This window comes from Vanessa tameamea, chromosome 18, assembly GCF_037043105.1.
Source record: "Vanessa tameamea isolate UH-Manoa-2023 chromosome 18, ilVanTame1 primary haplotype, whole genome shotgun sequence".
Lineage (NCBI taxonomy): Eukaryota > Metazoa > Arthropoda > Insecta > Lepidoptera > Nymphalidae > Vanessa > Vanessa tameamea.
In genome coordinates, this window is record NC_087326.1 from 6,632,078 (window position 1) to 6,659,607 (window position 27,530).

Genomic DNA, 27,530 nt, shown 5'->3' on the forward strand with positions numbered 1-27,530 from the left:
GATATAATATGTGAAATTTGGTAGGGAGGTAGTTTGAGTCCCGGGGAAAGAAATAGACTACTCTTTTAATTCAAAATAGAGGGTGACAGTTAGTATGATATAGGTGAAGTTTGTTATAAATTTCGAGCGGATAGAGCCGCGGGTTCAGCAAGTACTTATGTAAATTAATTAGTAAATAAATATACCTACTTAGTATTTTCTTGCTATGCGCATTTCTCATTTTGTTGAAAATGGCGTGAATAATCGTAAAATGGCTTTATTTGAGTTACATTGATGGCTTTTTCCTTAGCAATCGTTACAATAAAAACTCAAAAATATACTTCATATACAGTCCTCCTCTTCTCTCCTTACTCTCAATAATTAGAATAATTAGTCTTAATATTAATAATTCTTATGCAAATAAAGTTTAATTTTGATTTTAGAATTAAATAAAATATAGAAAAACAATGTTTCCTTGTTGTAGTTACACGGTAAGTTTTTAACATATCATGATTAAAAAGCTAGTTTCATTGGACTTAAAAGAAACCCGATATAATATTATTTTCTTCGTTTTATAAATTTTCTCTTCTACATTTTTACATATTCTCAAAAGTAAAAATAGTAAAAAGAACTGAATTGGTGCGATAAATTTAACGAATTACCAGTTTACTGAACACTATTGGCTTGCGGTCGAAGGCAGATTCCGTTAATTTCATGTAACGGTTCCATGTGCCGTTTACTTTCTGGGCGAAAATGTTACTATACTTACACGGAGCGGTTAAGATAAGAGAATATATGATTGTATTTAATTGAAATGAATTCGAAGCTAAGGAAAATTTTTAAAAACATTTCATGTATAGTCAGAATATTCTAAAATGAATAAATCTGAAGTGTTATATAAATGTTGCAATTTTGAAATAAGAATAATAGCAGTTAGCAATTATTTTACTTACAGTTTTAGTGTAACACTATAAACGGTACGGTATATGGTCGTTCATTACTGGGATTATGTATTGATATTATACATGGTTTGGAAATTGATTTTTATTTGTTTTTTTTTTTATATTATTATAAAATAAATACATGAGTTATATATTAGTAGTAAACCAATTTCACTTGTTAACAATTATTTAAATGAGTTAAGAAATTTAAATAGTGTCTGACTTTTGAGATATTGTAACGTAAAATATAGTTTAAGTCATTGGTTAGAAAAATAATTCAACTAAACTGTATAATGAACGAGTGTGCTCATATTATTAGGTATATGTTGAGTAGGAGGCGTCCTTTGTCAAACATAAGGGCGGTTACAAAGCATAATGCTAATATTTAACCGAATTTTGCATGGGTAAATTCAGTTAACAGTTAAAGATAAAATATTGTATATATAGCTAGATTATAATGTCAAAGGTTATATTTGAATAAAAATATAAAAGAATAAAATAAATTATGTACAAATTATAGATAAAATAACATGTTACTCAGAATTATTAGCACGGCTGAAGTCTGAAATTCTGCTATCTTGAGGCGCGCTCTTAAGGTTTGGATATACAAAAAGTGATCGTATTTGAGTTGCATTAAAGCCTTATATCTCGGTAATTGTATTCGAAATTTCGAAAATAAAACTTTAATTTACCACATTTATAGAATTTCTTCTTCGTTCACGAAGAGAGTAATAGAAATAAATAAGCAAAGTGTTTTTACGTAATTATTCGCTTTTTCCTCCAAATCTATCTATCATCAGATTTTTTATAGTCATCAGCATATAAAATAATACAGCATCTAGGGAGCTTTCGGTTTATTTTTGCAATATTTTTTCATACAATTTTTTAGTATATTTTTGAAATCAATCCGGGACGATGCTTTGTTTTTCTTTGTAAACACAGAACACAAGACGGTAACGCACGATCGAGCAAGGTTATCGACGTATATACCTTTTAAAGCTATTACTTACGTCTGGCATAAGATAGATTGTCAAAGGGCTTCATAATGCAATTTAAAAAATAATTAAAAATAATCCAATTTATTTTCGCAGTGGCAACATCGATCGAAAACAATATCTACAATACATATATTTAGAGTCGTAAATTTTTTGGCCTATATTAAATAACCGTGCCCATAAAAGTTAATAAGAGCCACCGGTATTTGTACATGTAATGGATGGGCAATTCCGTGGCCTAATGCGATCGGGTTGCGTCGGGTCGAAGCGTCTATTGCCTCATTAATATCCGGTCACATATACACGGGGATGTATTGACATGTTGTAGTGTTTCTTATCGATAGGAATGCACAGTTTTTATATGACTCACTTACGTAATTATTTGACCAGAAGATATTTTTTCCAGCCAATAATACCAAGTGTTGTTTTAGTCTGGTTTGAAGGATGACACTGGTGTACAAGTGTCTACAGTCATAATTCGGTGGTGGCCACTTGCCATAAGGTGGCCTGTTTTTTTTTAGATATTTCTTATATATGTCAATTGGCGATTTAAAAGTACTGTTTGATAAATTCCAGACGTTTTTAATAAATATTAATTACAGCCTTTTTACCGCTTTTAATTATAATAAGTATCTAAAGTAATAATTGTAATATTTCTTTGATGTTTACAAGTTAGATCATTTCTAATTTATATTGTTCCTTCGTTGGAATAACAAAAGATATCGCTTATAAGTATTTAATATTACTTTGATTTCTATTGAGTTTGAAAATTTAAAAAACAGCTTATAGAAATAACCCACTGTCGGAAAATCCTTTCTCATTGAGGAGAGTATTCCACCATGCCGCTTCAATATGGCATACAAGCGGCAAAATACATTGCACGAACTACCTTAATCACAAATTTACGTCACTCTCATAATCCGATGGGACGGTCAATCTAGAAAAAGTTAAGTCGCAGGACCAACGGCTTTAAGTACTTTACGAAGCACGAGAGTGTCCAAGCTTACTGTCATTTTTTTCGACAGAAATACCCAAAGTTTTATTTTATCAGCCTGACTTGGATTTGAATCCAGAAACTCGGGATCCGTGGACTTATATCAAGCTACTGCACCAACGAGGCAGTAAAATGTTATCTATATTTTAATCTAGAGCCATAATAAAAAAAAACATGGTTCAAATTAGCAAGACAAGATCACATTTACGGCTATTTTACATTGCAGAACGTATTTAGAATTGCAATTTAGAAATGTAGGTTAGGTTAATAAGACGATCCTTTACACAGAAAATACGGGTTGTTGGATGATGTAGGGGAGACTTTTTATTTTATTCCGTTACGTTATATAAATTTTCTTTTTTTATTGGATACGTTTTGGTAGAACATAATTAGGCGAGGAGACCTTTATAAAGTTTTATGAACAGCGAATGTTTTCTTTTAGTAAAATTGTTCTTCTAAATAATAGAAAAAAATAAGTGTTACAAATTCTAAAGATAAGTAATAAGGTCAATAGTTAAAAAGTTAAAGTTAAAATGGCTTATTTTTTATTTATTAGACGAGATGTGTGGTTAACCGATGATTTCGGGTTCAAACCCAGGTGACCACTGAATTTTCATGTGCTTAATTTGTGTTCATAATTCATCTCGTGCTCGGCGGTGAAGAAAAACATCGCGAGGAAACCTGCATGTGTCTAATTTCAACGAAAATTCTACCATATGTGTATTCCACCAACCCGCATTGGAGCACCGTGGTGGAATATGCTCCAAACCTTCTCCTCAGAGGGAGAGGAGGCCTTAGACCAACAGTGGGAAATTTACAGGCTGCTAATGGCTTAATTAAAATATTATTATTTAGTTATAGATTCTTACCTAGTTGAATACTTTTTATTTTTAATTCTTTATTTTTGTAATCCGATTTAAAATCATGTTAATTAGCAATAGTTGCGTTGTTTGAATGTACGTATGTAAATTATTTACATATGTATTTACTTGGTGATAGGATTTTTTTCAAGCCCGTCTGGTAGGTACCACACACTCACCAGATATTCTACCTCCAAATAACAATACTTAGTAGTTAGCTACAATTTGAAGTGTGTGAGAGCCAATGTAACTACAGGCATAAGGAAAGTAACATCTTAGTTCCCAAGGTTGGTGGCGCATTGATCTGATGTAAGGATCGGTTATTGTTTCTTACAGCGCCATTTTCTATGAACGGTTTTGACTACTTACCGTCCATTGGTCCGTGGTACATTTGCCCGTCCGCCTACCTTATCCAAAAGAAACAAACGTTGGTTACAAATAAAAATAAAAATATATGTCATCCTAACAAATATATTTAAATACTTTGCGCGTTGTATGTTGATACGCCACTTTTAAAGAGAAAATGTTAGTACCTAGTTTTAAACCAGAAAATAATATTTTAAGCAATATGGAAGACAATGCGCGTCCATTACGTACATCGGAGCAAGGCTAAGTTGAAATAGACATTTACATATTCATGACCTGTCTAAGGTCAGCCTTGACTGGACTAAATTTATATTATTTTAGAATTCAATGATACTAATACTATAGCAAATATAGGTAAACTAGATGGGTAGATGGTACCTATATGACTAACATTAGCCTTAACTCATTCACTCGTATCATTAATTGGATTTCAAAGAGCTTATTATTTGGCGAACTTATTAAAAGTGGTCATTGCAATTAATGTGCATAGTTCGGTGAAAAAAAAATTATATTATTATAATTTAAATTTTTAAAAAGAAACAATTGTTCTTTTTTTTATATCGCTTACTTTTTTAATATTTGCTTATGTATACCACATACAATAAAATTGGAGTGTCTATTTGTAATTTTAAAATAACCGCCGTTTACTAAATGCATATATGTATGTATACAAGGTACGTATAACGAAACAACATTTTTTACAATTTTTGTCTGTCTGTCTGTCTGTTTGTTTTGGCTAATCTCTGGAACGGCTGGACTGATTTTGACGGGACTTTGACTGGCAGATAGCTGATGAAATATATATGAAGTAACTTAGGCTACTTTTATTTTAGAATTTTATATAAAATAATAATAAATTCACGCTGCAATGTCCAAATACTAGCCAGTACCGCGCGCGGATAATTCTAGAATTAATCCATGTTTATTATTATAATGCATACAATTTAGTATATTGAATTCTACAACACCAAAATTGGATACGAAGAGTTCGTTTAAAATGTATCTATAATTAATAAGTAGTAGTTATTTCTACTAATTTATTTTATTAAAATAGTTGATATAATTCCTTTAAATTATCAAATACAATTAAATGTCATAAGATAAATTATATGAGTAAAGTTCACTAGTAATGTTTGAATAACCTAACAAGTTCCAAACATCCAACAATTGTACGCAGTTCAGTGCAAATGACAGCGCTCTCACATCTTGTAACTTAGTGTACAAACTCATGACAAGCAAAATCACTAAACAGAGCTAGTACAAGATCTTCCAATAGCTGGACCACTTCAGCAGTAATCGGATGACAACTTAGGGACAAGTTGTGCAGAAGGACAAAATGAGTTCCTTTCGAACCGTATATATTGGAAGAAATGCGCAAATAAGCACTACTTTTTATGTGCCTTATTTGTTTATATTCCATTTCTTTTAAAACATCGTTAACCCGCGTGTTGGATGATATTCTTCCATGTGTAGCCTTTGCCCTGGAATGGGATATTTAATTTACTTTTAAGGACCAATTAGAATTACTTAGGAGCAAACATACTGTATATAGAGTTAAAAAAGCAAGATGGCCTTTATTTTTGCAGTATTTTGGTTGAGTCATTATTGTATAATATATTTTGTACAGGAATTTTCTAGAACTGTCTAACTACTATAGAACTTTTTTAAATTATATCACAGACTAAAAAAAAATATCCTAAGATAAAAATATTGTGTGTAGTAAGTAGGTTTTCATTATTAATGCTTAACAGTACGAGTAATTTGTTAATACAATTTATCAATATACTTTATTTACAATCTGTTAATACAGACATTCTTATAAAAATAAATTTAAAGGACGCAGCGCTATAATGTCACTGATTGATAGTGAGATCGTAATGACGATGCAAACCGTAGTCTTCTCGAAACATATCGAGTGCTTCTCATACGTCCCGATTATAATATTTTGATGTTCTCGAAACATTTGAGTCATTATTTAAACATGTCTTCTGCGGGAATATTTCTGTGAACATTTTCAAATATATAAGAAGGCTTAAGACTTATTTTACTTTCATAGTTTTGCTAGAGTTCCCCTAAGGAACGCCGAACGACTTGAACTCCAACTGCATTGACATAATAAGCTATAACTCCAGTAATATATAAGAATACTATATCGCCAACATCACGTGTAAGTTTCGTATCAATCGATACTAATCGTATTGGTATTTTTTATTAAAATTGGGCCATGTGATGGTAAGTGGTCACCAATGTCTGTAATCATTAGCACTTTATGCAATATTAAGTACCCCTTAAATCAACAATGCGCCTCCAACCTTGGGAACTGAGATGTTAAATCCCATCTACCTGTAATTACACTGTCTCACTCATCCTTAAAACAGAAACACATCAATACTAATTATTATTGCTGTTTCGCGGTAGAACACGTGACGAGTAGGTGTTACCAAGAATCGCACAAAGGTGGAGTACTAAGTAAGTGGTGGTATCCATTGCATAGAAAACAAACAGTATCGATACAAATAAATCGATAAAAATATCGTATTCCATCAAGGCAGGACTAGTGAATGAAGCAATATAATATAGAGTTGTGTACATAAAATGTAATGTATTCAATACGAATAGTAAATTCAGAGGACAAATAAATATTTCAGATGGCTACAGACAAAAGGCGGTGTATCTGTGTGCTGTGAATCATAACAAAGATTAATGTACAAAATGCATATTTTGAGAGCACTCTGAGAAGTGTTTTCAATACAAAACTTGCTCCTACTACGTACAGATGTAGAACATCGTGTATTTTCAACAAGTATGTGTATAATGTCGAGCTAAGCAGAGGTAGAGTTATTTTTTAAATATTGGTTTTTTCTTTTAATGATGATGTTTTATTTTTAATCTGTTTCAAATTATTTAGCACATAAATACAATAACTATAAATTATTATATATTATTCCCAATACTCATTCATTCATTTACATCAATATTTTATTTAATGTTATTTTCTTTCCAAATAAACTTAAATGAAAAAAGGTTATATAGTATTTGATACTTCAATATTAAAAAGTATTATACTTTTACTCATCTGCTTAAACAACTATTATTTATTATAGCAGTAATATCAACTCTAAAATTTGGCGCATCTCAATCGATTGGAACTTGTTTAGTCCAAGGTACTCTATATTACAATTTGTAATACACTGATACCGTAATGATATCGCAGACTACGCATTGGTAATACGATACGTTAAGATTTTATCTCTTGTTGATTTAAATATTTATTACAATATAAACGCCATATTGATCTATAAAAACGCGAGAGTTTAATTTAAAAAAAAGTACATTTAACTTTAAGGCCAGCGACGTTTGGGCCGCGAGTTCTTTGTTTTTCCTATATTCAAATGAATAACTCTAAAAATGTTACTCGAAATTGATAAAAGTACGTAATGGACGTTAGTTTATAGCACACAATCAACTTGCTCATTATGTTATCACACGTCGTATGAAATTGCTTCATAGTAATAAATTGCATAAATTCTTCTAAAATGAATTAATTAATAATAGTTAATTACTGTTACATAGAATTTCCTAACTCTTTAATATTAATAGTACTTTTTGTTTACATATATATGTCTATCTGTATCTTGTTATCTATTTTGATCTTATAAAAGTTATCCAACTACATCGCTACTGGACTATTTCGTCTGACCTAAGGTTAGGTTAACGAAATTGCTCTGACGCGATAAGAACGCCTTTTGTAACATCTGTTATTTTGGTTCACTGTAACCTTTTGTATCGGTGTGCAATAAAGTATTTTAATATAACGTACACAGAGATATATTTAGAATTGTAAATAAAAAGTTTAAACCTATTTCCGCGAACGAAACTCATATTAAATCTAATATGTTTTGGGCTAATTAGTTCATGATAAAACTGTTTATATGATTGCGTTGTATATCAAATTGAAATACCGTTTTTGCGGCGCAGCAGACCTCAATTCTGCATAACTCAATAAATATGAAAACACTACACTTAGCAAATTTATACATTACATTTAACGTTGGCCTAAAATGTAAACAAACTTTTAGATTCAGTAATACGAATATCTAAACATCAATATGAAACATTTCTAGTGTAATTAGATAAATTTCTGTATTTATTAATTCATTTAGGTTAATAATTATTTGCAAGTACAAAAATAGAATGATATTGAAGAAATACGAAATATTATTTGAAATTTAAATGATTTTTTATCTAATGAAATTTCTTTTCATTATTAAATTAAAATATTTTAGGAGATGAGAAAGTTTTGCAACTTGAACGGTTTTGGTTTACGCGAAGTACGTCAGTAAAGCGTGCATGATTTCACTAGAGATCTTACACTGACATCAACATACTACATTTTTTAACACGAAAGCTTCGTTATATGTGTTTGTGATTTATAAATATAACAACAAATCATACGCAATTACTAATCAGGATCGAGTTTGAGTATTGTGCAGATATGTATCACAAGCGAGTAACATATACACAAATATGGTGTAAATCTTAAAGTTTAATCTTCAAATCGGAAACATATTATATAATATGTGTTTATGTTTTGTTATTATGTTAGGTTTCACGTGTTCTTTATCGAAAAATGCTCGTTATTTTTTAAAAATAAATTTATATTATGTCAGAATATGTTTCATTATGATGGGTAGCGTCTTTCCAAGGTAATTTTACATAATGTCGAAAGTGAATTTCGAATATTTATTTTTTTATAAAATTTATATTATGAATATTACGGTTAATTTAGCTGTAATTTTTATGCAATGTTTAACTTATAATAATAAGTAATATTTTATTATAAGTATTAATAATTGTAACAATCGAATTCAGAGAGTAAGAACAGACACTTTATGGATAGATATATAAACACTTCAAAATTATAATATACTAGTCAAAACCTCGAAGACTCACAATACACGCCCCGACCCCCTTTTTGCTAACTTGTATGTTACTGGTACAGTGTAGGAAACATTCACACACATAAATGTAAACAACAACTGCACGAAATTTCAACTCAATCGAATGAGCGGATATATACGCATACGGGACAAACAAAGAAACATTACTTTTTATATATGTAAATAAACTAAAACCAAAACATTTGAGCTGACGTTCCAAATTCAAATTTATATTTTCCCCGGCATTTGTTTTTTTATATTTCTGTATACCATAGAAATATTTGTAAATTCGCAATATTATCGAGTGCGACTTCTGCTTAAGTATCAATGTTGCACAGATGGCGTACAATATCAATTTTATCAAGAAAAGAATCGATGTAAAGTCGTGGCGGATAGTTGGTCTTCTATAGAAGAGTTTGAATCTTAGTAGTATAAATTATATTATAAGTCTTTGTCATAAATACGATTCCCTATCGTTTTGACTTACGAGACAGAGTCGTTTATAACTCGTCGTTTACTCGATATAAAGTTACCGCTACACCTGTGTACCGTCTTAACTTGTTCCACTATTAATAAAGTCTTGTTTTATTCGTACCAATTAAAGCAATAATGTAATTAATTTAATTAGGAATTCATTCCTTTTTTTTTATTACAAACAGAAACTGGTTTGTCCACGACAGTCTGGATTGATCCAGCTTATAGTTTTTTTTCTGTATATTTTTGGAAAATATAGCAAAGGAATTTTATTTCTAACATCGAAATATCGTTCACCAAAGTTCATGTATAGGTTTTGGGTATAAAATATCTAAATTTAAATGATTATATTAAAATAAAACACAATAAAAATATAATTAGTAAAACACTATTAAGTAGCTTAGAAATAAAACAGAAGATTTAATGGCAGAAAATCCTCATTACGTCTAAAAAAACCTCAGAACTCGTCTACTAGTCGTAGTATAAATGATCACAATATCCCCGTAAATCTTCAAACAAAGACGTTATATCAGTGCGCTGTAAATCATTGGTAAGATTAATGTGCAGTCTACGTATTTCGACAGTTGTCAGAGAAATATGTTCAATTATTATCATTTCTATCATCTCAGCACCGATAATAGCTACGACTATGTCTTTCTATCCCTATTTATAATAGAAAAATATTTTAACGTTATATGTTTTCCATTTATTTATCAAATATGCGTTTAAAAATATGTTTCTAATTATAATTCCTATTTCGGTATTTTTATTAATTATTCAAACATTTTTGAAATGTGCTCTGGGTAGTTTTACTGCGTAGCATGCTGCTGCATACTTCATAATGTATAAATGTTGGTCGTAACGAGTGAAGGCGAGGAGTAAAATAAAGTCACGTGTTTGTCTAGCGTCGTCATTGGTCGCTGTCACCGTCCAGCTGGTCGAATATGTCGATGTGCATACGCTTCGTTTGATGTGCTTTGCCGCCCATTTATGGGCATATACTAAAAGCTTTTGTCAGTTGGCTTGACTTACATCTAGTACAGACAGCACATGCATAAAACTTGTATCAATTTTCATAGCGGCAAATTTAAAGATCTATTGATTGTAGGGGGTTAAATAATTTACGAACTAAGTAAATTAGTAGTACTGATCACATATTCTACCGCCAAAGTACTCAATATTCTTGTGTTCCGGTTTTGAAGGTTGAGTGAGACAGTATAACTAAAGGCACAAGGGACAATTTAGTTCCAAAGGATGGTGGCGCATTGGTTATGTAAGGAATGGTTAATATTTCTTACAGCGCCATTGCAATGGGCGGTGGTGACCACTTACCATCAGGTGGCCCAATTGCTTGTCCACCTACATATATCATAAAAAAGACGGAAAACACAATATGGTTTGGTAAAATTAGTAGCAAATTATTAAATTTCGTATTAAAAAAAATCTTCGGTGCTCTAGTTTAAGTTCTGCCTCCGCAAGCGTTGCCTTTACATACCTGCATGCATAGCCTTAACCCCCCCTCAGTTCTACTCATATACTACGCGTTAAATATATACACATAGGTAATTTTGAACAAGGTCTGTAAGCTTCAATAAGATTTCGACCGTAAAAGGCTCATTCGGACAGAGAATCATAAAAACATCGTAAGTAATTTTTTTACGTCAGCCATTTATCTTACCCATTCTACGTTAGAGTTTTTGTTGGAGTTCGGTTTGGCTGTTCAGTTTCTCACATGTTATTTTTTTAAGCATTCAAAAACATTTCTAGTGGATACAAGTATGCGAAACAAACTCTACTCGTGTATACCAAAAACGGGTACCAAAAAGTTTTTATGCTGACCTAAAAAGTTCATGTATAAATTTTTATCCGTTATAAAAAACATTTTCATCAAATCTATATATTACAATTTTTTTTCAAATTTCGAACGAATAATTTTCGAAACACAAATAATTATAATGTTATCTTCTTATGTACTTTCCTAACAACTATTTCCTCATTAATTACCAGTTATCCTAAACTATGCGTATGAATAAAATTAATATTAGTTCAACAAGTTCATCTTTAGCATCCAATGAGAACAGACTGCGGAGATGAACTCCCAAGTGACTGAATGGGGTGAATTAGAAACTTGAGTGACACTCTTGAGATCCATAAATCAATGTTATAAAAATAATAAAAAACTTTTCTATGACATTCATATAACGACTAATACTTGTTTTTAATTTTAAAATTTATTAACAACATAATTAATTATGTATATTTATTTGGAGGTAGGGCTCTGGGTAGGCACAACCAACTCAACACATTCTACCGCCAAACAGCAGTACTCAGTATTGTTGTATTCCGGTTTGAAGTGTGAGTAAGCCATCGTAATTACAGGTACAAGGGACATAACATCTTAGTTCATGTAAGTAATAGTTAATATTTATTACAGCGCCATTGTCTATTAGCGGTGATGGTCACTTACCATCAGGTGGCCCATTAGCCCGTCCTATCTATATTATATAAAAATATATATATCAAATAACATATTTGGCAATATTTTAATGGAATATGTTTATCTATCAATTTACCTCGTATGCCTAATAAATCAAATTAACAAAATATTATAGTAATCTCAGACGCACTTCGCTGACGTATTTTTACAAGTGTTGTGTTCTAGGCTATACGGAACATCTCTGACAAAGTAATTTAAGGTAGAAAGCTTGCTTTACCTAACAGATAAAGAATGTAGAATCTGAACTTAATAAATCTTTGTCTTAAAACCGTATCTCCGTCGCTCTGACCTACATTTCTGGAGGGTAGTCACCCCAATGTTTCAAACGTAAGTCGAATTTGCACCTGTGTTCCAACGTCGTGATCTCAAAATAGTCTATTGAATGAGTACTTTATTGAGCTTTCGAGAATCAATAAGTTAGGAGGAAAACAGTATTCATGTTTTGGCTTGTTTAAACTAACCTCAGTTTGTATACATTTTGAAGTATTTAATTTATTTCATGAAAACTGTACATGTTTATGTAAACATATGTATGATATGCAATTATTATCTATTAAATTAATAATTGATTTGTAATTGAAATTTATTCATAATTGATTTGTAATTGAAACGTATAAATATTTTTATCTTTTCTGAAAATAAAAATAGATAATTTTTTTTTAATTACAAACATAACAAAGTTATATCATTAAATAGCTAGATATTTAATTATATAACTTTGTTCAAATGTTCACATTAAAGCTTTTTAATAGATAATACATTAAACCACGAAGAAAAACCATTTTACTAACGTGTATTGTGGTAAAATAATAATTATGTAAAACCACCTGCCTACTCCTATTACTATATATACCTATGCCAGGAGAGATCGTACTTTAACGGATAATGGCATAGTGTATTGATAAATATTCATGAAACAAATAAAAAAAGTAGTCTACTCTAAACATACTCCTATTTTTAAATATTAAAATGAGAGTTACCTATTGTCATATTTCCAAATTGTCCCATTGACATATTTCCAAATCTCTTTCACCGTAACATAAAACAAATCATCCGGTCAATGTGCACATGTGCTCTCTCCCCAAATTAACAATAATGGCATTGAAAGTGGGGCACTTAGTTTCTTGCATACAAATATTTGCTTTATCAAAATCAAGCAGATGTTATCCTACCAGTCATTGCGATTGGTTAAACTGAACAGAAGTTGATGTGCCGCAGCATCATATAGCGGAGAGTTAAAATGTTCATGTTTTAATTCAAATATACTTAAATTTATATCAAACATAATCAGTAAACAATTGCAGGAGAATCAGAACAATGTTTTGTCTTTGCTTATTTAATTATAATCGATCTAATAAGTGGGTCAATACCCATTAATATATATCATTAACACAGTTCCAAATTCAATTTAACGTTTCCGTAATAGCCATTCATGGTCTGGTCATTTCAGACACGTGCCGCCTGCCCCAGCGCCGCACGAATTAACATTAATGGTAATGAATACGGGGCATATTGATTCTATCCGAGAACGACTTACCGCTCAGTACTTAAGTTCAGTACGAGTATATATTAGATATATAATGTTACTGTTCAAAAGTTTATTAAGCCCCGATGAAAAACTGGGATGTTATTAGTTTTGTGTGTATCTGTGTGTCTGTAGCATCGTAGATTCTGATCGGATGAGCTCATTTTGATGTAGATTTTTTTGGTTGTAAGTTGACTATATATAGTTTGTATAAATAAAACTCAATAAAATACTGTAAAGGTAGAAGAATAGAAGGTAGAAGGTAGTTTAATTTCATGGAGGAAATAACAATTCAATTTTACATAATTACACCACCATACATTACACCACTTTGATTTAATTGGTGGAAAAAATGAAAACTGATTTTCTTGTCGGTTTTTCATGCGTGAATCTATACTTTGGTATGGTGTGGTATGGTAATTACATTTAACTTAATTCTACTTGAATAAAGAACATTTTAATTTTTATTATATCGTCATAGTACATCGAGATTATGAGGTATAACACATTTTGCGTAAAAAAAAAAGATTCAACGAAGCACTTAGCTCTCCTGGTTTTTTTCAGTACTCACGTCGGTGTTCGAAACGAAACGTTGAACGTCTATTGGCCTATCTGTTCGTACATCTTTCTATTCCTATTTAATTAAAGACTAGATATATGGTCAATGATCCCGAGATTCTAAGTTCAAACCCCAGGTTGGGCCGATAAAAAGTTACTGGGTTTTTTTTGTCGAACATAGAAATACACAGTTAAAGCTCTGTATGAGCATAGTCTGCAAGTCGGAAGTGTCTTAAGTTTGTCCTGCGCCTGACCCTTTCCTGTCATGGCGGAATTGCCATTCCATCGGACTATGAGAGTGAGGTAATTGTGAGTGCACCTGTGTTTTCGAATACACTTGTGCGCTGAACATGACTGGTGTAGTTGGCCGTCGCGTCGTGACCAAATTCGCTCGGACATCATCAAGTTAAAAAAAAAAAACTCGTCAATCATTTATCTTCGACTTTTAATTAGCTACTGATTATGCTATTAGAGATCTTTATATATTATATTAATTAAAACATCTATTTTTATTCGTACTTCGAATAGGTTCTTCTTAAACATTGCCTAAGTTTTAAGAGTAAAAATTAAATCATTGTTTTTCTTTACAGGAACTTTGGGAAAATGAAGCTGTGTACATATTTACTGCTGAGTTTCTTGGGTAAGTTTATTTTAATATCACTTACTATTATTAATCCTATTAATAGATAGAAATAGAATATTTTTTGCCACTTTTGCCGGTGAATACGGCACCAACGTTTCTATTTCCATAAATCTTATCGTATTATATTTTATGTGAAACAAGGGCTTCATATTAAAGACATTTTAAATGAGAGACGAGATGGCCCAGATTTTAGAACACGTGAATCTTAACCAACGATTTGTATTTATTACTGCAGTAAGACTGGCAGTAAAGGAATACATCTTACAAGTATCAGATGAAAATCTACCACATATATCTTGGGGAAGATTAATGTAACGCTTTTCCAAAGCGAGTTCCACCACTCACTTATGAGGCGCCAAAGTCTTCCGTTGTCCACATCCAGTTCCCGCCATCTTCTTAGATTGCTTTTCATATATATTTAAATTACACTATTATATCAAATCAGTTTGCAACTCAGTAAGTTAAATAACAAATTAAATTTAATATATTAAATATTAGTGCCTTCGTTGTACAATCCCAGGATATTTCCAAACAGCGATGAAATAAATTCCATCCGTAGGTGGATCTCGGGGGATCGGTATATCTTCGGACATGGATCTCTTGGGCGTGGCCCTGCTGGTCCTAAGTTGATTGTATAATGTTAGGAAGTATACTCGTAGAGCTATTTGTGTTATTTACCCGTGAGCTCTTATTTTCGGTAAAGCATAAATCTTAAAAACGTTTCTTATTACATTTTTAATTGTTTAAAATTGTGATATTTACATTTACAACTATTTACATATGCTAAAGATATATAATTAAAAAATAAGGTAGATATATAATTGTTTGTATTCAATATTATTCACTTTATAAAAAAAAACTGCATGTGATTTAAAAAAAAAATACGTTGCACTTACAACCAAAAAAGTCTCATAGCTGTGTACTTGTTCTATATTTTCAAGCAACCTCTCAAAATCTTTTGTGTCGAGTAACACTGCGTGCGGTAAAGGGTTTACGAGAAAACTTCCCCCGTCTTATCTCTCATTGTTCTCCCCGAGTTACCACGTAACAACATTCCGACTGGGTTCTTTGTTAACATCGGCTTGGTATACAAATTAAATATGTTCCTCTTAATTAAACAGAACTGTCGACTAAAAAGAACCTTAAATGTTACCGTGTTTTATTATGTTAGAGCTTTAAGCAATGTGACCTATAAAAAACTTTACTTAACCAGTATATTTTTTTTGATAAATGTAATCAGGTTGATAAAAAATTGTATTAATTATAATATTAAGATATAACAAGAACTTTAATCTGTAAAAATAACTGAAGAATTTAATGAATTTGGTCTCAGAAATGACTGCGTAAGTTGCAATTGAAAATACACTCGAAAAAATAAATACGATGATTTAAGATGTACGTGTTATCGAATAACAGTAGTGACCATTAATCTGGCCAGAGTATAAGCTGTCAAAAACTTATGAACGGAAATTTTATCGTGATATAATATATCATATTCGTATGCAAAGTAAAAAAAAAAAACTTTTTAATGTTTTACTTCTTTAAGTTTTAGTGTATTTGGACGAAACATATGAAGATCATAAAACATGTGATGGCATACTTGGCAAGCATAATTTAGTTTTCATATACTTAATTTGTGTTTAATTTCAGTTTGGGCTCATCAGTGAAAACAAATATCGTGAGGAAACTTATATGCATCATTTGATATTCTCCCTCATACTATACTCATCAATTAGTATTTTATTTTTTGTAATACCTAACCTAACTTAACTGAAAAAACAATCACATCAATGTACATAAAACTACGCGTGTTTCACACGCAGATGAAACCGCGGACGGAAATTATATATTTTATATACTTACCACTTCAGATTATTACAATTTTTGACATAATTTTAATATAAAGCTGTCAAATCGCTTATATTTCAAAACTTTTCTTATTGTTATTTCGTCTGACAATAAATTTGAAAAGTAGAATTTATTTTTTCTCTTTCTGTCTTTTAGACAATGCCTTTGTTATAACTTTTCCAATTAATAAATTTAAACCTTATATTAATAAATCATTATTAAATATTGCTCAATACAAGATTATATAAATGTTCAATAGGAGTGGGTATTTGTTGTTTTTCAAGCCGAATATATAAATTACATACTCACTATAAACAGTTACTTGCCGGTTCTTCTCAGTGACAGGCTCCGCAATATAATGTTTATTAACAAAGAAAATTATATAACATAAATGTAATTTATACCATATGGCACTTAGGAATAAAATGTTTTCGACCAGTGAATAAAAATACATATTTAGATTATTGGTTCCGAAGATTACCTACATTGAAACAAGCAAATATTTACCTTTTTATTATATTAGTATGGATAAAATTCAATTGAAACGTGATCATAGTCAAACTTAAATTTACAAAGAAATGACACAGAGAACGTCATTAATGTAAAACTTAATTGAATACTAGTATAGAAAATATAATTTCCGCAATAAGTGTATCTATCTCCGCGTCGGCGGCCGAGCGTAAAATTCGCTAACAAATCGCAAACAAACCTCATTCATACTGTCGGGAACGCCTCGTACTAGCTAACTAAAGTTGAACATGTATTATATCCGTATAATAAATGGCACAAAGGATCTCTTCTGATATATATGAGATTATTTTTATCTCGTTATTTTAGTATAGTTTAGTAACAATTGATACGCTTTCATTGACGTGAATAAGACTATGATAATATATATAATGGTGACAGTCTGTAAATTTCCCATCGCTGGGCTAAGGCCTCCTCTCCCTTTGACGGGAAAGTTAGGAGCATATTCCACCACGTTGCTCCAATGTGGGTTGGTGGATTATAATGTCTAGTCGTATTCATGATATTAATGGTTAAAATGGTTTATCTTCTAGAAAATTCAGTGAAATTTTGAAGATTTTTCTAAATTTCCCTTATCGGTAAAAAGTATGTTCATTCGTTAATGACAATAAAAAAATAAATATATAACAAATATATAAAAATCTTATAAGTAAATGGTAGACTTGGTGTGGAATAAGAAGTCGCTTGGCACAATACTGTTTTATACAATAACTATCTCGAAACGAAACGTTAATTATAGTTTCTAAATAAAAGTAATAATCATCAAATGTCTCTCTGTAAAAACCTCATCTCATCTTGAGGAGAAGGCTTGAAGCTCATTCAACTTCGCTGCTCTGATTCAGGTTGGATACACTTGTGGTAGAATTTCATCCGCCAAATGTAGGTTTCCTCACCATGTTTTCCTTTACGAGCATGACATGAAATATAAACACAAAAATATATATATATATATATGTATGTCTCAGTCGTACATGTTCGAGTTTGAATCCGCAATATACGGTTAAAATTCGCATGTTCTAATCACTTAGTAGATAAATTTACACATTTGCGACAGTTTGGTAATCTCTTAATCATTGTTTGAAATAGGAATATCAAATAACATTAGTTCTTGTAATATGTTATAATGTATTTACCGTAACAGCCTGTGTTTTGTACAATAACACAAGTTGGTTTATGTAATTCAATTGTTTAACCTACATTTTGGTGTAATTAATGTTTATAAAACTCCGTAATTATCTCTCGGTTTAACAAATATTGTAGTACTGTTTTTCCGTTTATAACATTTGATTAAAATAACCCTATGAATTATCATGAATATTCAAATATGAACAACTTTTGTTTATATAAAATTAATGAATATTCAACAAAAATAAAAATAAAAATCGCTTGTTTTAAGCGTGATATTTGAGTTCGCAGTTTGAATGGAAATAGACAACGAAGACGAAATCTAAAAATGATCAAAACTGACTTCTGTATACTGTAAATACCTGTATTATACAAATCTATAATAGAGGTCCATATACACAGACAGACAGACAATAAAAGTTATTTTCTAGTTAGCCTTAGTATATAGTCTTTTAGGTGATAACTTGATCTTTTATTTAGATCTTTTATTTCTTTTATTTAAAACTTTTCTTTTATTTAAAACCTCCAAAACGTGCTGCATATTCTGGTATAAGTTTTACGTATATTGGTTTAGTGTAGTGTGTAGCTTTTCAGTTAGACATTAGAAAAAAAAATCCTCATTAATATAATACGAATAGTTATATTTTGTACTTCTATCAAAAGTAAGTACTTAAGTACTTCTTCAATATAATGATATATATAAGATACAATGAATGTCCCATTTTTCTATGTATTACTATACTTATCCCGGAGAATACATTTAAGTTACGATTACCTCTCGTGTGAGCGAATTGAGGACAATTGTCTACGAGGCATAATAAAGAATTTATAACATACCATTTATTTATACGAAGCAGAAGGCTATGAATAATGGATCGTACGGTAAATATATTACAAACGTCAATTAGACAATTCTAATATCCTTAAGCAAAACGTATAGTTTTAAATAATTTTAACTGGGCTCTTACTTGTGTCTTGAACGGCCTAACGCCCTGTTTTTTAAGCGATTGTTGAGTCAACACGAATTTATCCCGATCTGTCATTAAAGATTTAACAGTCGAAAAAAAAATACACAAAGTAACTAACCATCACCTAAATATATTTAACCATTATTAATTAAGTTTTTACCAAGCACTACTTTAATTTGTCTTAGCACAAAACTTTACGTCTTTGAATTTAACAATAGCCCAAGCAATTAGGATTGAATCTGGAACTTTCTCCGACACACGACACGATGGCCCAATTGCTTTATTTTTTATTTAGTCCAAGTTGTGTATAGTTCGTTGAGTTGAAATAAACTGCAACATGTGATCACAACAAAGTTTGGTACACAAATAAGAAAATTGTCAGGATAAAGTTTATTTACTCTCGTAGTTTACTCAGCCAACTTTACGAGTAGTATTTGTTTACATCGAACGGAGAAAAATGAACAATTTATTTATAAAAATAAATAATTTCGCATTTCATATGGAGGTCATATATACTTACTAGTTTTAATAAAATAAATTGTATTATTAAATATTTTTTGCTTATTTAATAAAAACAACAGCATATATGTATATGTAACAAAGGAAATGTGCGTGTACTTATGTACGCGTTTGAGAAGTTCCACTTCTTCGGCATTATATAAAATAGTTTTAAAAACCATGCAAATAATTAATAACAATAAAATAATATTCACTACTACTACTACACTAACTCACATGTTTAATCATTCACAATTTAAATTTCTATTGTAATAAAACAAACATTGTACAACAAGATAAGATGTGAAGTTGTCTATTTCGAGCAACTTCGTACTTGATTGTCGGTTTAGCGAGCAACTTCATAATGTAGATTTTATGTCATCTGTGCACGCGCATCTTAAAAAAGTATTTTCATCATATAAATCGTTAAAAATCAAAATATTCTTTATTCTAATAACCTCCTATAAGCACATGTGAATTGTCATTTTACAAGATTAAATTGAATGTAAAACTTTCACCAGAAATACATACAAATAATTATATGTATATTTTCGTAACTATGTATTTACAATTAAATATGAAAATTTGTTTTAACACTTAGTCAAACAAAAACTAATAAAGTTTCTCTTGATACTTATTGTTTAAAAACTTGTACTACTGTTGATAGCTAAAAAAAAATATGAAGCAAACAAGATTATTAATTATCAGTTGCGTAATATAAAAAAAAAACATGAATGTATTTAAAACAAACTTAAACAACAAAGACATGTTATAAATTATCAAAAAATATCAAAATTACAAATAACGACAAGTCTTAATATATTATGTTAAAAATATATATATTAAAGATTTAATTTTATTGAGGAAAAATCTGTTTTAAATCGCAGCAATAAAGTATTATTATGTTAAAATATTGGAATGTTAGTATGTTTTTTTTTTATTATATAAATTGCAAGCCAAGTAATAAAGCCGTATTTTTTACAGAGCTTTGTATTGGAAATGGCCACTATGTATATTTTATGGGCATTTATTTTTGGTGCGGAAATATATACGGTACTAACTTCTATTTTTACGAGTATTTTGCCGATTCTATTAATTTGCACATCCATAACATAACATAAATTATGTGTAACAGGATTTAAAAGAACGTTTTTATACAGTTCTCGCCTGTGAATATTCTACTATTGGGCTAAGGTATCTACTCTTGGGGAAAAGGCTTAAGGCAGATCGTTGATCCAGTACGGGTTAGTTGCATTGTTGGTACCCATGACGTTGTCCTGTATCCCTGAGCGCTATATGAATTATATATATTAAGCTCATGAAAATTCGCTGTGATTCGCCGAAAGTGCTTGATCGACTTCGAACTCACAATCTTTGATAAATTTTCACAAGTCAATGGGCCATTCTGACAGACACATATCTTTTAATAGTGTAGTTTTAATTGTATCCGACAATGTGAATATAAAGTTAAAAAGTGTTATTTTATTATACTCATAGTTTGTTCAGTCGAATGATAATTTAACTACTACTTTGTAAGACTGTGAACCAAAATGTCCAATCAATTGATATAAATATACGAAAATCCTGGCACTATTAAGATCAGAACACGTAATATATGTAACAAAAGGTTTTTTTCTTCACCTCTAACGTTTATAATCGTACGATACCTAAGAAAGAAATATACATATTACTACTCCAAGGATATCCCAAGGATATTATAACAAAGCCTTTTATAAAGCTTTGTGGTAGGCGTGCTGACAAAGGTCTTATTTATACGCTTACCTTAGATTAAAACCACGATAGCAGTAAAAACAATAGAACCTTCATTTCTTAGAGATTTGAAGATTTGTATCTGAGTACCTATTTATTTATGCATTCCTGGTACTTTCAATAGGTGCTTAATAAATCGCTTAAAATCTATACTAATATTATTAAGAGGTAATCAGTTTGTTTGTATGTAGAGGATAATCTACGTAACTAATGATACAATTCTGAAAAAACTTCACTTTCACTGTTAGATTATTCCGAACACGTTTCATATAAATTGTACCCGTACGAAGCCGGGGTGGGTCGCTAGTTTGTATATTGATATATTTTTTTACAATTTATGACTGCCATCAAAAAAATGGATATTGTATAACGTGGCCTGTTTACGTACTGTTGCTGAATACATCAATACTCAATCGAGATAATAGATTTACTAAAACTATTAATCCAGGAGGTAGGTAGAATTGTTCATAGACAATATTTACTACGACATGACAACAAAAAGGTAGGTACTGAGTTACAACGCTTAGTGTGATTTCGAATTTTTATTTTATTAAACATATACTCTGAGAATTAGGTCACACCAAAAAATGTATCATATATTTTTATATTTTTTGACACTCAAATTAGCCCGGAGTTCATTACTTGACAAAGCGTTGGAAAGCACGCAAAATATAAAAATCGCACGTGACATTGGTGAAATAGCCTATGCCCTATATCGGAATAAATAAATACCAATAATAAAAATGCAACAAAGCAAAACATTTTTATTTAAATGGATTTATAACATATCTTCATTACGACCAAAAAAGCTTTATTCGAATAACCACATCGAATCAAAATAAATACATCGCGCTATCAATTATAAATATCAAAATAAAGGTTAATACGAACCGCATTTAAAACAGCATTTAAAGCTGAGCCACTAAAGACTATAATTACAGATAGTTTGCAATAACATCGTAATTTTGGAGCGAAACTGGTGAGCCTATTCTAAATTTTGTACTAGAATTATTTTAGTATGCACGTATAACAAAATTATGTACTATAATCATGAAATCATTGATCGTGTGTTGCGTTGTGTAATGTTATCTATCTATTATGTCATTTGTATACAATTTAATCTGAAATTATACCCCATTTTATAATGAAGTACAAAATTAATTCTAAAATTACAGATTAATTACACAACAATTACAATTATTCTGGGTTTACGGATGCTGACTTTTTAATATAGCGTTTTAATTTAATTATCTATTTTTAAAGGTAAGTCGGTTTTTATTTAATTTGAGATTAATAAACTTCGACGCTGGTTGAACGATCACCGTAAAATTGGCGTACACGTGACATACTTAATGGAAATGGATTTGTATAATATTTCTTCTTGTTTTTTTTTTTATTATTTATATTAATATTGCTTGACAAGTCAGCCATATTGGAATGTTTTTATATATAAGTTGCACTCGTTGATTATAAGTGTAGTTAACAATTTAAGGTGTTATAAAAATTATTGCCCATAATATATAACTTGTTTTAAGTTTTCAAAAAATATTTATAATGTACATTGAAAATGCATTGAGTGACCGCCTTGACGAGTCAAGCACTTTATTATTATAATTTGTAAATGTAGCAACTATTGATGGTCCTAAATAGAGAAAACTTGATAAGTAAGAATGATAATGTATATGAGCCGAGATGGCCCAGTGGTTAGAACGCATGCATCTAAACCGATGATTGCGGGTTCAAATTCAGGCTAGCACCACTGAATTTTCATGTGCTTAATTTGTGTTTATAATTCATGTCGTGCTCGGCGGTGAAGGAAAACATCGTGAGAAAACCTGCATGTGCCTAATTTCAACGAAATCCTGCCACATGTGTATCCACCAACCCGCATTGGAGCAGCGTGGTGGAATATGTTCCAAACCTTCTCCTCAAAGGGAGAGGAGGCCTGAGCCCAGCAGTGGGTAATTGACAGGCTGTAAATGTAAAAAAAAAGAATAATTAACTGTCCTTTACAACGTTAATGCGCCATTAATCTTTCGAACTAAGATATTATTTCCCTTGTGCCGTAGTTGCACTGACTCACCCCCGTTTCAAACCGGAAAACAATATTACTATAAAGTACTAAATTCGTGGTAGATATAATGAGTGTACAACTACTCAAGCTGGCTCAAAGCTCTACCACCACGAATAAAATTATGGTATTTACGAAAATAATAAATTTACCGTACTGAGTTACGAGTAACAAATGCTTACGCTATAAACTATTCACGAACGTGGACTCGAGTCAAGAACAGCTTGTTGCATCTGATGTTAATGATTCGTGAAAATTAAATGACACGCTAACGTCTTAAATTTCCTCTGTGTTTTAAATTTCCACTCAGGAATTCTCTGTTGTAATTTCGTATTATAAATGGTTTAGAAGCAATTTATTTCCTATAGGAATTTCTGCCGTTTCATGAAACTGTTTACAACAAAGATTTTATTGAGAAAATACGATAAATGTATTAAATTGTTCTTCGAATCGAAAGCAAATATACTGAATAAGACAATACAATAAGTTTGTTTTATACATAAATGCTCGTTTGAAAAACAAAAGATTAATTTGAGAACATTAAACTTGATATCATGAAAACCAAAATTGAGTTAATTTTAAGCTAACAATGCCCGAGTCAGCACTTCTTATTTTAGGTTGATGTAAATGTATCGAATTCGTACGTATATTTAACAACATATATACATATATACCTATTAACCAATCGCATTACTTAACATGTCTTATAATAATCTAAACCTTGAATTAAATAGGGACTTGCTCAAAAACACACGAAAAATTATCAAAATTGGTTCTTGGTGATGGGTTCAAAATTTTTATATTGCTTTTTACTTATTGTACAAAAATGTTTACGTTATTTATGTTCATATAAAATTTATAATTATAGTTTTTCACCGCCCCTGATTTTAGTATCAAACAAATGTGGTCTTTCAAATGCACATATTTTATTTTCGTGAATCTGGAAAATGTATAGGACCAAAATTTCTCTAAAATATTTTGGCGTTAACGGTCAAGAAATTCTCAGTAGAATAAAACAAGTGAACCAGCTGCTTATGCGTAAATCAAATGGTCCAGCGCTTGGATACTCTCAAGTTGTGTCGGTTTGTCGATCCATCATGTGAATAGAGAGTTCACTTGTTGTGCAAAATTAACATTATAACATTGGCCATTGTCAAAACACCTACACAATTGGGTATTCTAGTATGGCAACCATTATCGAAATCAGTTTAGTTTCTTTCATTTCAAATCATTGGTTTTTATGTCCTCCAGACAGACTTCAGACCGAGTTAGTCAAATAAAGAATTTCTTGGGATGAACATTGCTATTCAAGATGTCTTTTATAAAAATCGGTTTAGATGGCATTTTAATAAATTATATTTTCAAACTAAAATTAAATTTAAATACGATACAAAGAAAACAAAGAAAATTTCCACTGCTTTTAAGACCGATCTTATATTATTATTTTTATACCTTTAAGGTTTAATGGGATTCGAAGAATCCATTATAATGATTCCATTTGTAGGCGTTGAAAAAAAGTCCAATAGTAACTTTGTTATTAAAAGATTTTAAAAAATAAGATATTTATTTGTTGAATGTATTTTTTATCTATTTAGTGGTAAAATGCCCTGGGTGGAAACCACTCTATATCGGTATACGATTTGAAGGGCGAAAAGGCCAGTGTAATAACAGGCACAAGGCGCATAACGTTTTACATTACGGGCTTTGTGGGGTGTTAACTATTCAGGGAGGTTATTATAAAGATAGATAACTTAACATTAGGTGCCATAAAAGGGCTATATATTAGACTTGAATATAATATAGTATTATTATTATTACTTTGCCAAAAGTTATCGATTTATTGATTGTATTCCTGGAATTACATTTAAAATAACCTATTGCGTATTTGTGCCTATGTTATTGCAATGCAACAGTCGTATATGTTTAACCGGAAGGTTTAGTTACTTTAGAACTGTTTCTATGTTTATAACTGACGGGCAAGTTTCACTATTGCTATCAGCAATCGCTAGTGACATACATACATGACGAATTACCTGAGTTATTGATAATTAATTATTATGTTCTTAGTTAACATTTTTTTTTGTCTAAATATAAATATTTACGGCCCCTAATGGTATGGTCGTGTACCACCTGAATGGTTAGTCGCCATATTTACTCTTATTTTCATCAAGATTTTTACAGTTGAATGAATAAAATCGATATAATTCAAATAAAAACCGCTAAACAGTGTATGTAAAGATGTTGACATTTGATTTCATAATTTTAATAATTATTAACTTTTTGATTATTTAATAAAATTACATATATCAGTAATACATTTTTATAATAACGGTTTTTGTGGGTCGAATTGATTTCAAACGTTTACCGAGGGATTATGTCGCGTATAAATTTCTTTTATTCTCTCTGATCGAATTTCTAAAATTTTTGAATAGGCAAGCTATAATTAAAATTATCTCTTAAAAGATATTTTCTGATGACCAAGTTAAAGGAATATGAGATCAGCCAAATCCTATTCTCGGTAACTAGCGAACTTTCTCAAAGTCTTAGCTAAGTGCCTTAAAAATTTAAGTCAATTTTACTCCTAGATGGCGCCCGTTCTCTTGTCTAACTTGCCTATGTATTCTACTTACATTATATGAAGCATCTAATGTTGTTTACATACTTTAACTGCATATAGTTTTAGTTGGAATAGAGTTGGCGTACAGACTTAGAGACGTATAAACAGAATACAGATAACAAATCTGTGTTAAGAATGCGAACACATTGTAATACCTTCATTATTGTCGTTTCTAACGTAAAGAATTTCTATTATGAAAGACCGAAAATATATTTAATTAATTAATATTGTACCTGATTCTAAATTCAAATTAGCTACGTAAGAATAAATAATAATAATAGATTACGTATTTGAATTTAGAACATCTGTTTTTTTTATTGGTTTAATTGTTTTGTGCACAGATAATATTGAAAGGAAATCTTTGTGTAGTTTTTTTTTCCTAAATACATTACGGAATACGTTTTAAGGATTTACATTTATAAGGTGAGATGGCTCAGTAGCAATATAACACGTAATTATGCAATCTTTACTGGAGATTGCTAGTTCAAATCCTGGAAAATGACGCTTATATTTCATGTCATTTATAAGTCTATCTACCAATTCGCATTGTAGCTAGGTGGAAACTCGAAACGTTTTCTGTTTACTGTTACTATTTTTTAAAGAATTAGATGAATATTTACATTTTAAATACAGAATAAATATATTTCTACATTTATAACGTATATGTAATTAGGAATCGATTTGAAATTATTAAACACATTCAGTGTCTACGTGATAACGAATAACCTAACTAAGTTTTGTTGATCTAATGATTAATGATCTAGTCTATTGTGTCAATGTTAATATTATATTAACGTCATCAACTAACCAATTATTCTATTAATAGACTTACCAATACAACTAACTTTAATAACAATCCTATGTATAGTTTATTTACAATTGTGCCTGTTAATAAGAATTATGATGTTATGTTCTTTTTTCAAATTTGAGATATTATAATATGTTATTTCAAGCAAGGGCATTTTACAAGGGTATGTTAAATGTTTTGGAAATAAAAAAAAATATCTTATGCTTACTAGTTGATTTCGCTCACTGACAATGCGTGGCTAATGCCGGACTCTCCTTAGTATCTGTAATACATAAAATTCATTTAAAACTGATAAATAGTTTAACAAAAAATTATCTTTTGAAGTACATCAATTAGGTACTATCAACCCAAAATTACCTACACAAATGCGGCGACGATTAATTATCATTTTAGAAGACGATCTTATCGAATACTAATAATAGAGACATACGCGTAAAAAACTATTAGTTCCTTTCAAATATATTACCATACAAAAGAATGACACGAAAATTCGATAACATTTTCTAAATATCAAAAACGAAAACA

The 27,530-nt window shown here is 30.4% G+C and overlaps 1 protein-coding gene across 4 annotated transcripts in view; it reads left to right on the forward strand.

The window, feature by feature from the left end:
• Positions 1 to 27,530, forward strand: part of Dscam4 (Down syndrome cell adhesion molecule 4) — a 211,886-nt gene that overhangs the window by 39,591 nt on the left and 144,765 nt on the right. For all 4 annotated transcript variants that reach the window (XM_026637185.2, XM_026637198.2, XM_026637201.2 and 1 more), the window contains exon 2: positions 14,720 to 14,769. In XM_026637185.2, coding sequence (XP_026492970.2) covers positions 14,733 to 14,769 — 37 coding nt within the window. In that variant the 5' untranslated portion in view covers positions 14,720 to 14,732. The remainder of the gene's footprint in view (positions 1 to 14,719; positions 14,770 to 27,530) is intronic.